Here is a 10,965-nt window from a genome sequence, read left to right as displayed (position 1 = left end):
CGGTGAAACCCCATCTCTACTAAAAATACAAAAAATTAGCCGGTGTGGTGGCAGACGCCTGTATGTAGTCCCAGCTGCTCGGGAGGCTGAGGCAGGAGAATGGCGTGAACCTGGGAGGCGGAGCTTGCAGTGAGCCGAGATCGGGCCACTGCACTCCAGCCTGGGCGACAGAGCAAGACTCCGTCTCAAAAAAAAAGGGGGACAATGGGCAAAACCCATTCTGTCCTTTTGCAATATCATCTGAGCCTGGAGTGCCTAGGACAGCTGGCCCAGGCCTCCTGTCTGTGGGGCAAGACTGCTGGAACCATTGTGAAGCTCCAGGTAGGCCTGAGAAGGTGCCTGTGCAGCTGCCTGGGCTCTGTAGGAATAGAGAGCAGGTGCCTGGAAACCTCCCACAGCAATGAGGGCCACCCACTCTTCCAACTCATATCTGTCTCTGTATCATTGACCAGTCCCCCAGGACACTTACAAAAAGGTCACCAGGAAGAAGTTTGCCTCCGCCCTGCCACCACTTGGTCCAGTCCCCATCGCCCTCCTTCCCTGGGCCAGGTACCTCGCCTGTATCCCAGCCCCACTCTGGCCCTCTCCCTCCAAAACAAGTGAGACGGCTGACTGGTGCCTTGAGGAAGGCCATTTATTTCCAAGATATAGACTGTACTTTTAAGACAGGACTTTTCAGAAGCAGGAAATTTTAGTTGTTGCCAGAGAGGTGTGTCAAGGACACAGTGAAAGGAGCCATGCGGACGTGGGGTGGAAGGCTTTGTCCAACACTGTTACAACACTTTTGTAAATGAGCAAAACATCTTTAAAAATCCTTATAAATTCTTTATAATATGTTACACATTTAGAGACAATATTTACAATAAAAGGATGGGGGAGGGAGAGAAAGAAATCTACTTTACAGTAAATCTTTGCATAAAACAAGAGGACTGATAGACGTGGCAGCGGGTTCACCACCTACCTGGGCTTCCCTGGAATGAGTGAGGGTGTGTGGGGGCTGGCCTGGTGATTGGAAATCTATTTACAACCTGTGGGGAGAAGAGGGCGCTGGGTCCTGTCCATCCTGCAGGAACAGCCCAGCTCAGACCCCATAAATCAGTGTGTGAGTGACAGAGACACCAGGGGTGGTGACTATCCCCCTCCTAAGGGGAAGAAGGTGGGCTTCTATGTGCCTGGGCTGTGGAAGGAACAGGCACAGATGGAAGAAGAAAAAGAGGGGTAAGGGAGGTACCAGAAAGGGGGACCCTGGACCCCCCAAAACTGGGGAACAGGCAGCTGCCCGTGGTTAAAGCGCTTAGGGGGTGACTCAGGCAAAAGGATGTTGGGGAGTAACCCTGGTGAGGGTTTCAGTCCTGCTTCCTTGGAGTGGCCCCAATCCCCTTCTCCAGCTCTGACAAGGGGGTGGGGCAGGATCCTGTGTGCACCAAAGGCAGGGAGCCCTGGGGGGCGAAGTGGGGACCAGGGTGAGGGTAGGGGGACAGAAGTCGCTACTGGAAACACCTTGGGACAATGACTGCACACACTCGCACACACAAACCCCTCCCTCCGTGGACATACGCATCCTACACCTCCTCCCCCCAGACAAACACACATCCCCACTTACAAGCTGAGGTGGGAGGGCAGAGGAAAGAAGCAAAAAGCCAGCATCACCCAGGATCTTTCCTTTAGTCTGAAACTTGGGGGTTCCCTAGCCACACGCCATGGTCCACAAGGGTCCCCAAGTGCAGCCACAGAAAGGTTCAGAAGGACCCATCAGGCGCATGTGTGCAGGGACACAGACCCCAGCAGCTCACGCCCTCTCCGCTCCCGCTCATTACCTCTGGAACCCTCTTCCATTCACTCTGAGTCCAGTTCCAGCCTTCTCCTCTGCCCGCCCCCTGCCAGTTCCAGCACACCAACTAGGGACTCGGCCTGCTGCGCCCTCCACCCCCACCGTGCACCCAGGGGCCACAGAAGGGGAGGTGCAGGCTGGAGGAGCCTCCTGGATCCCAAGGGGCTCTGGGGAGGGGTGGGGCCCGACCGGCGCGGGAGGTGGGGATCACAGACACTGATGCAGGCGGGAGGCGGCCGAGCGGCGCGAGGGCTGGCTCTGCAGGGCCCCCTGGTCCCCGGGCGCGGGCGGCAGCGAGGCCGCGGACGACGGGGCCCGTGCCTTGGTGGATTCCAGGCTGCTGAGTCCGGAGTCCTTGTTGTCACTGTGCGCCCGCGCGCCCGCAGGCTCCGGGGGTCCCCCTCCGCCCAGCTCCTTCCACTCGTTGAAGTTGAGGTCGGTCAGCGGGCTCTGCACCACCACCGTGTGGCGGCGCCAGCTGCTCCGGCGCCTCCGGGTCTCGGGTGACAGCGGCCGCCGCAGGCGCACGGCGAGCATGTCGTCTGCCGTGCCGCGAAGCCGCAGCCGCAGCGCCTCCATGCGCGAGGGCCGCGAGGCCAGCGCCGCCGCCGGGGGCCGCAACGACTCCTGGCTGCTGGACGACGCCGAGCCGGGCGGCTCCGGGACGCGGGGACCGCCCCGGCTCGCGCCCTCGCCGTCTGGGCGGCCCCGGGCCAGGCGGCGGCGCGCCAGGGTGTCGCAGGGCATGAGGTGGTGCGAGCTGAAGGACGGCCGGCGCGTCAAGCGTCCCCCAGGCCCCGCGCCCGCCACGCCCTCAGTGTCCGTCTCCACGTGGCTCAGCTCGCTGCGCTCGTCGTCCGCCTCGTCCCCCGCGCCTGCCCGCCGACCGCTGGCGCCCGAGCACACGCTGCGGTCCATGGTGGACAGGGTGGAGTAGCCCGAAACAATGGAGCGCGTGTCCGCGGGCGGCCGCTCCTCCGGCGCCGCCGGGGAGCTGAGGCGTCCGGGGGCCTCGGGGGCGACGGCGCCAGGCAGCGGCCCCTGCGGCCGCTCCTGAGCCCCCGGCGCTGTGGCCCCTGCCCCAGGCTTGTGCGCCTCCTGCTCCGAGTCGTCGTCGGTGCTGCTGCCCAGCCCCCGCGCCTCCCGCCGCTTCTTGCGCTTGCGGTTGACCGCCGAGATGAAGGAGATCGCCAGCATCTCCCGGGCGTACGGCTCCTTCTTGGGGGCCCACGAACCCTGTGCGGGAGACAAGTCAGGATGCGGGGGTGCGCCCGGACTCGGTGCCCTGCCGACCCCGCTCTTTTCCCTATCCGCCTCCACGCCACGGCACCCAGTCGCCACAGGGCCCAGCCAAGGCCAGCACCCACGGTTGCATCATAAAACACTCCTCCTGCAGCCCCGTGCCCCCTCTGTCCAGAGACTACCCCCGCGCCCCATCCTGCAGCCGGCTCAGCACTCCCGCTGGCCCAAATCCAGGCTCTCAGCTCTTTCCTGTGGGCTGGGCTGGTCTGCCAAAGCCCCCTTCCATTCTGTTTTCCGTATGCAGCCCTGGCTAAATCCTTTAGACTTGGCTCTGGTGATGATGGTCTCTCCACAGTGAATAAAGCTTGGCAGCCTGAGTCCGTTTCACACACGCTCCTGGGGTGTCATCACCAGAGCTTCCTGCATGCTGGTCCCCAGATCCCCGGCAGGGGCGCTCTCTGACCGCAAGTCCCCCACCTCTCCACCTGCCGCCACCTGGAAACCTGCCTTCCCACCTGACCAGCATCTACAGGCCTCTCCAGGGTAACCCGCCCAAGTTCACGTGCTCCCTTTTCCGCCGGACCCCACCCGCTCCCCCCACCCCGCCAATCCCCAATCCCAGGTCAATCCCGCCGACAGCTCTGCCCCTGCAAGTGGCTGAAAGATCGCGTATGGTGTCATGGTTTAGATTGGAGCTGCCCTCAAACTGATTTCCAACCCTAAGTTGGGCAACTTCATGCCGCTGTTCTCACCTGAACCAGCTCTCACTGCTACACCCTGTGGTGTTTTGGGGTCTTGGCCTTTTACACTTTCCCAGGAGGGTCCATGCTGCCGGCCATGGCCTTCTGGAAGCTGGTTTTCATCCGCCCTTCTGGCCTCTCCTCTGCCTCTTGGGAGGCTCTTCTTGCCCACCGCTTCCCACTAAGACTCAGTGTTCCCAGGACTCTGTTCTTGGCACCTTTGCCTTCTCTGTTTGTGTTCCCTAGAAAATACCATTCCCAAGTAGCACTGCTATCCAGACCTCCCTGTCCAACACAACACTCTCTTGAGCTCCGGAACTCTTCCTCCCATTGAGAATCCACTTCTACCTGGTGTCTGTAGGCTCTTAAAACTCACCTATCTGGAACCACAGCATCCTACCTACCCCCGCCCCAAACTGCCTCCATTCACATTCCTCACCTTAGGGCGGTCTTTTGACCCCTCCCTCTCCCCTCCACCCACAGCCAAGTCCTGGATTCTTCTGAAATGGCTCCCAAAGCCAACAACAACAACTCCTCCTCCTCCTCCCCCTCCTCCTCCCCCTCCTCCTCCTCCCCCTCCTCCTCCTCCCCCTCCTCCTCCTCCCCCGGCAGGCCCTCATTCTGCCCTCTCTTGGGCCCTCCTGCCCCTCCTAATAGGGTTTCCCTGCCTCCACCCTTGCCCCAGCCCAGGTCCCCCCTCCAGAGCCACCATTCTGAAGCAGGAATCTGATCCTCACCCAGCTTTGCTCAGAAGCTTGCATGCCCCAGCACCCACCAGGATAAAGCACACGTTCCCCAGTTCAGCACATGGGGCTCTTCACAACCTAGCCCCAACTTTCGCAGCCCACTGCCCTGCCCTGCCCCCAACCCCAACACAGCCGTCACGTGGAAATATAGCACTACCAACCCTTCCTTTGATGTGACCTACACTGTTACATTGCTGCCAGCCCCTAATGTCCCCTTGCCCTATTTGCTGCATGAGCTCCTACTCACCCTACAAGGCCCAGCTCAAACATGGCTTCCTCTGTACAGCAACCTCCCAGCCCTCCCTTTGCCTGAGATGGGAGATCACTTCTCTATGTTCCTGTCGTCTCACTGTGCTCCTCGCTCTTCTCACATCAGCCTCATTGAACTCTGAGCTCCTTGAGAGCAAAGGCAGTGACTTGGTTGTTTCTGCATGGCACATAACAGGTGTTTAATAAACATTAAATGAACTAACAATTGGTGAGTGGAGTACCCTTAACACAGGAAGTCTTGTAGAAGCAGATGCTGGGACTGGTTCCTATCTTGGGCTGGAATGACATGACAAGGTCATGCTGTCCTTCAGCTCCTCCTCACAGACCACCTCTTGTTTCAGCCATGGTGTAATAATGAATGGAGACCCAGATGCCTCTTGTGACCACTGCAGCCACTGTCCTCTCTCTCACATTAATTAGTTCTGAGAAAACCAGAGCATGTCAGGGACTCAGGAGTCACAGGCATGTGGCTCCTGGGCCATGGTTGCCCACAATGCACAACTCCAGAAGGCACCCCCTGGAGTTGTGCAATGTGGCTGCACTGCTAGGATTAGCCTAGGGCATATGGTGGCCAATACTGCTTTCTTTCCTGGCCAGTGCTCTCTGAGAGACTTGAGGCCGCTAGGATCATCTGATCAAACTACCGTCTCATCCCAGCTGGTTCCAGAAGCAACAAGGTCAGACTGAGTTCTCTTCCAAGGAATGCAGAGGTCAGCAGATTCACAGAGAGAGCAGGGAGTTAATCCAGGATATACTGCAGGAAAGCAGGGGGCCAGCAGGAGCAATGGAAGGAAGTGACAAGGACCTGATGTAGGTCACTATAATGAACTTTCTCCCTGTCACAGCAATCTTATGATGGTGGTGCCTGTCAACAGAGGTGTGCATGTGCTGGCAGGGGCTCCATGCAGAGCTTACAGGGTACCCTTGCACCAGGCTAGAGCATTATTATTATTATTATTATTTTTTTTTTTTTTTTTTTTTTTTTTTTTTTTTTTGAGACGGAGTCTCGCTCTGTCGCCCAGGCTGGAGTGCAGTGGCGCTATCTCGGCTCACTGCAAGCTCCGCCTCCCGGGTTTACGCCATTCTCCTGCCTCAGCCTCCCGAGTAGCTGGGACTACAGGCGCCCGCCACCTCGCCCGGCTAATTTTTTTGTATTTTTAGTAGAGACGGGGTTTCATTGTGTTAGCCAGGATGGTCTCGATCTCCTGACCTCGTGATCCGCCCGTCTCGGCCTCCCAAAGTGCTGGGATTACAGGCTTGAGCCACCGCGCCCGGCCGAGCATTATTATTATTATTATTGTTATTATTATTTTGAGACAGAGTCTCCCTCTGTCACCCAGGCTGGAGTGCAGGTGGCGCAATCTCGGTTCACTGCAACCTCTGCTTCCCAGGTTCAAGCAATTCTCATCACTCAGCCTCTCAAGTAGCTGGGATTACAGGCACGCACCACCACACCTGGCTAATTTTTGTATTTTTAGTAGACATGGGGTTTCACTATGTTGGCCAGGCTGGTTTTAAACTCCTGACCTCAAGTGATCCTCCCACCTTGGCTTTCCAAAGTGCTGGGATTACAGGCATCAGCCACCGCACCCACAACATTTTTTCTTTTGTCCAGTGTATTCATTTGGCACACACCAGGCATCTGCCAGGTGTCAGGCGCATAGCTGTGGAGTGGACTTACAAACCTGGCCAGTGCAGTGCTCAGAGACCCAGACAGAAATGAGCCCAGTTCCGCCAGCCAGTCATCAACTGCTTTCACTCACTGCTATGGACTAAATTGTGTACCTCCCAAACTCACATGTGGAAGCCCTAACCCCAGTTTGGAGGTGGAGCCTTTGAGAGATAATTAGGTTTAGGTGAAGGTGGGACCTTTTGATGGGATTGGTGCCCTTATTAGAAGGGACACCAGAGGGCTTGGGCTCTCTCAGTCACTCGCGCTCTCTTCTCTCTGCCTTGCCTTGTAAGGACACAGTGTGAGAAGGTGGCCATCTACCGTCTACAAGACAAGACAGGCAGGGAACCCTCACCAGAAATGAGCCACACTGGCACCGTGATCTTGGACTTCTAACCTGTAGAGCTCTGAGAAAAATCAATTTCTGTTGTCTGAGGCACCTAGCTATGGCATTTTGTTACAGCGGCCTGAGCTGACTTTATACCCACCCTGCCCTCAAGCTCTGATCTCACAGCCGGGCAGGGTCACCCAGGGCAGGCCTCATCTCCTAACAGGTTCTGTCTCAGAGATAGAGGCTCTGGAGCAGGCGACTTGCTGGTTGTGAGACCTGGGGCAAGTTACAGAAGCACCTCTGGCCTCTGTTTCCTCAACTGCAAAATAAGGACAATTCTATCTCTAACTCAGGGCATTTGTGAGGATTAAATTCTGAGCACAGTAACACAGCAAATGCTCAATAAATTGTAATTACTCATATTGTTGAATACTTTAAACTTAGGAATCAGCGATGACCAAAGGCATTATTGATGATGACTGGACTGCCACCTTCTGCCAAACAAGCTAATTACCAGCAGGAATACTCTGGAGAAGGCGCTCTTAGCTGGAGTCCCTGGGTAGGCTTTGGGGGTCCATAAACTTGAACTTGCCACAGGATTTGTATAGATAGGTGTCTTTCTGGAGCAAGAGTGCATAACTTCCCTCTTTTCTTTTTTCTTTTTTCTTTTTTTTTTTTTTTTTTTGAGACAGAGTCTCGCTCTATTGCCCAGGCTGGGAGTGCAATGGTGCAATCTTGGCTCACTGCAACTTCTGCCTCCCCAGTTCAAGCGATTCTCCTGCCTCAGCCTTCCGAGTAGCTGGGATTACAGGCGTGCAACACCACCCCCAGCTAATTTTGTATTTTTAGTAGAGATGGTGTTTCGCCATGTTGGCCGGACTGGTCTCGAATTCCTGACCTCAAGTGATCTCCCCACCCTGGCCTCCCAAAGTGCTGGGATTACAGGCATGAGCCACCATGCTTGGCCTCCTCTGATTCTTGAAGGGGCCTGAAGTAGATGGGGAATCCCTGCATTCCAGTATCTGTTGTCAATGCAAAAATGTTCACGGTCAATTCCCCCTCAGGGTCAGGGTCATGGAGAGGTTTCTTATGGAGCAAGGGTTGGGGTCAAGGAATTTGAGGAACTTGAATAAGGCAGGGCCAGGGAAATCAGACTGAGCCTGGTCAGGAGCTAGACTTCTCCCTGTACAGTAGGATGCTCAGGGGTTATTGCAGGCCGTAAAGAAAGCTAAGCAGTAGGCAAGGGACCACCAGAGAAGACAAAAGTGGTCCCCTTCCCCAAGAACTTGGAATTAAGATGATAAGGAGAGTGGTGTGCAGTGGCTCATGCCTGTAGTCTCAGCACTTTGGGAGGCCGAGGCAGGAGGATCCATTGAAGCCAGGAATTCAAGAACAGCCTGTGCAAAGAAGCAAGACCCCATTTCCACAAAAAATACAAAAAAATTAGGCAGGAGTGGTGGTGTGTGCCTGTAGTCCCAGCTACTAAGGAAGTTGAGGCAGGAGGAGCACTTGAACACAGGAGTTAGAGGCTGCAGTGAGCTGTGTTCGGGCCACTGCATTCCAGCCTGGGTGACAGACCAAGACCTGTCTCAAAAAAAAAAAAAAAAAAAAAGATGATAAGGGAGCCTTCTGAGTACTGAACAGCTCCACTCCACCCGCCATGGAGCTGGGAGACTGCCAGGTGTGCCTGCCCACACTCCTACCCAGGATAGCCTAAACCATCCACACAGGGAGGCAGGATCAGATGTGGCTGTAACTTGGGGCACCGACACCGCCTGGGTGTCCTGGACACAGCCGGGAGAGTCTAGAGACAGGGCTGTCACATCTAGAACAATGGTTTTTGATGAGCTTGGGAGCACCCTAAATCGAATCCTCCCTAGAAACCCAACGATGTGAGACAGAACCAAGAGTGGCTCAGATGGAGGCCGTGGGAGCTTCGATCCCTGCACGCTTGGTCCCCTCATACACCTGTTGGTGGTCATGACCCCATGGTGGCTCCAGGGAACACAGTTTGACCATCACTGACCTGGGTTTTAGAGTCAGGCAAAAGACACAGAGGCTGGCAGTCGTGAGAGTCCAGCACTTGCAGGGTTCGTGCCCACCCGCAGAGCTCACAGCCCGGCGGGAGGCCAGGCCCTGGTGCCAGAGGCAGCCCCTTCCCTACAGCCGGGACAGGAGGCTGCAGGCTCTCAGATGCCTGGTGCCTCCTGCTTCCCTGACTCCGATTCCTGGTCTCCCCAGTAGATGAGACTGAGACCACTGCGGCACACACAACTGAATGTCCCTGTCCTGCAACAGTTATTCCTATCGCTGTACTTAATAGGCCGGCAGCCTGGTCCGTGCCTTCATTTCTTAGAGGCTTGGCCGGCTGGTCTCAGCTCAGGCTCAGGACAGAGCCAGTCCCTGTGCCAGAAAATCAAGAAACACTCAGAGCCTGAGAGCAGACGATTAGAACTCAGACGCCAGAGCACCACCAAGGAAGGAGGCCACCTAACCAGCTCCCCTCCCTGAGGCCCAAGAATATGCCCAAACTTCTAGTTACTTAAGTTCTGTGAGCCTTGGCTTCCCCATCTGTAAAATGGGGATGGTACAAAACTCAAGGGTCTTTCGTAAAAATGAAATGAAACTGATGTTTGTGAAAAGTTCTCTGCATACTGGCTGGCACCTAGTAGGTGCTCAGTAAATGTGCACTCCCTCCTCTTTCATCTCACACTAGTGATTGTGATGAACTCACTAGGTCACAGTGAAGTCTCCGAGTCAGTTTACAGTAAAGAAGTACTCTCTGAAAAGCACGTTCTATTGTTCAAGGCCCTATGATTGAGAAGAAGGCCTCCTGCAGGAGTTCCCAGGCTAATGCAGGAGTCAGGCAGGCCCAGACTGGGAAGCAGTAACTGCTAGCGTCTCCAGAGGAAGGAATTTCAAGCCAGGTGGCTTCAAGGAGGCGGTGGCTTGTGAGCTCTGGGGAGGTCAGTGTTGAGACCACTGGAGACAGAGTGGGGTCACAGGAAGCAAATGAGGATATCTTTTGGCCAGAAGGGGCTCAGAAGGGGCTCTCCGGGGAGTATGGAGAAGCCAGGCCCAAAGGGGCGGGGCATGACTGCTGGGCAAAGTGCTGGCTCTTGAGAAGGGGCCGCACCTCCTCAGCCCCTTCAGGAAATGTGCCTTACTTCATGGGACCTGTCTCAGACTTCCTTCACTCTGCTCAGACTTTCCGTGACACCTTCACGCCTAGCAGAGGTCCTCACCTTCCACTTCGCTGAGGAAAGAGCCATCAGCTGGGGGTGACCCCAACGACCTGCTGCCAACACTGCCTGCTAGTGTGCCCCCTGCCACCTCCCTCTCTTCCTACTACACCCGGGGATGCATCTGCTAGGAGCACAGGCTGCTGCTGCTTCATGGGCTCTGGGTCCAGCTCTTCTTCTCTCTCTCTGTCTCTCTCTCTCTCTCTCACCTGAATCATTCCCATTGGCAAGTAAATATGTGCTTTCATCTTTTTTTGTTTGTTTGTTTTTGAGACAGGGTCTTGCTCTGTTGCCCAGGCTGGAGTGCAGTGGCATGATCATGGCTCATCACTGCAGCCTCAACCTCCTCCTAGGCTGACATGATCCTCCTGCTTCAGCCTCCCAAGTAACTGGGACTACAGGCATGCCCTACCATGCCTGGTTAATTTTTGCATTTTTTGTAGAGTTGAGGTCTCACTATGTTGTCCAGGCTGGTCTCGGACTCCTGGGCTCAAGGGATCCTCCTGCCTCGGCCTCCAAATGTGTTGGGATTACAGGTGTGAGCCACTATGCCTGGCTACTTTCATCGTTTAATGAAAGCTTCCCTCAAGCCACATATTTTCCCATTTTTGTTCTGTAAACATCTCTTCACAGTTGGACTTCTCACAAGAGTGGTCTATGCATGCTCTCTTCCCTCCCTCAGTTTATTAGCTCATTCCATCTGGTTTCCGCCTCCACTGTGCCTCCAAACCTGCCAGACAGATAGTCTATTTGTTCATTAGCTTAGTGTCTGTCTCTCACTAGAAGATAAGCTTCGTGAGGGCAGGAACCTATCTGTTTGGCTCATTATTTATATTTTCAGTACCCAGCACAGTACTGATATAGAGTAGACGTATTAGCCCTATCTTTTTC

At 55.4% G+C, this 10,965-nt stretch overlaps 1 protein-coding gene across 10 annotated transcripts in view; it reads right to left on the bottom strand.

Moving 5' to 3' along the window:
* Positions 1 to 616: 616 nt before the first annotated feature.
* ARHGAP23 (Rho GTPase activating protein 23) overlaps positions 617 to 10,965 on the bottom strand; it is an 87,476-nt gene continuing 77,127 nt past the window's right edge. For 7 of the 10 annotated variants that reach the window (XM_077971369.1, XM_015119488.3, XM_028836424.2 and 4 more), the window contains one exon: positions 1,892 to 3,067. In XM_077971369.1, the coding sequence (XP_077827495.1) occupies positions 2,039 to 3,067 (1,029 nt within the window). In that variant the 3' untranslated portion in view covers positions 1,892 to 2,038. Of the gene's footprint in view, positions 3,117 to 10,965 lie in introns of all 10 variants that reach the window. The other 3 variants (XM_077971374.1, XM_077971375.1, XM_077971376.1) reach the window with 2 other exon arrangements.

This window comes from Macaca mulatta, chromosome 16 (assembly GCF_049350105.2).
Source record: "Macaca mulatta isolate MMU2019108-1 chromosome 16, T2T-MMU8v2.0, whole genome shotgun sequence".
Taxonomy (NCBI): Eukaryota; Metazoa; Chordata; class Mammalia; order Primates; family Cercopithecidae; genus Macaca; species Macaca mulatta.
The sequence above is the reverse complement of the archived record's forward strand: the minus strand, read 5'-3'. Positions and strand labels throughout refer to the sequence as shown.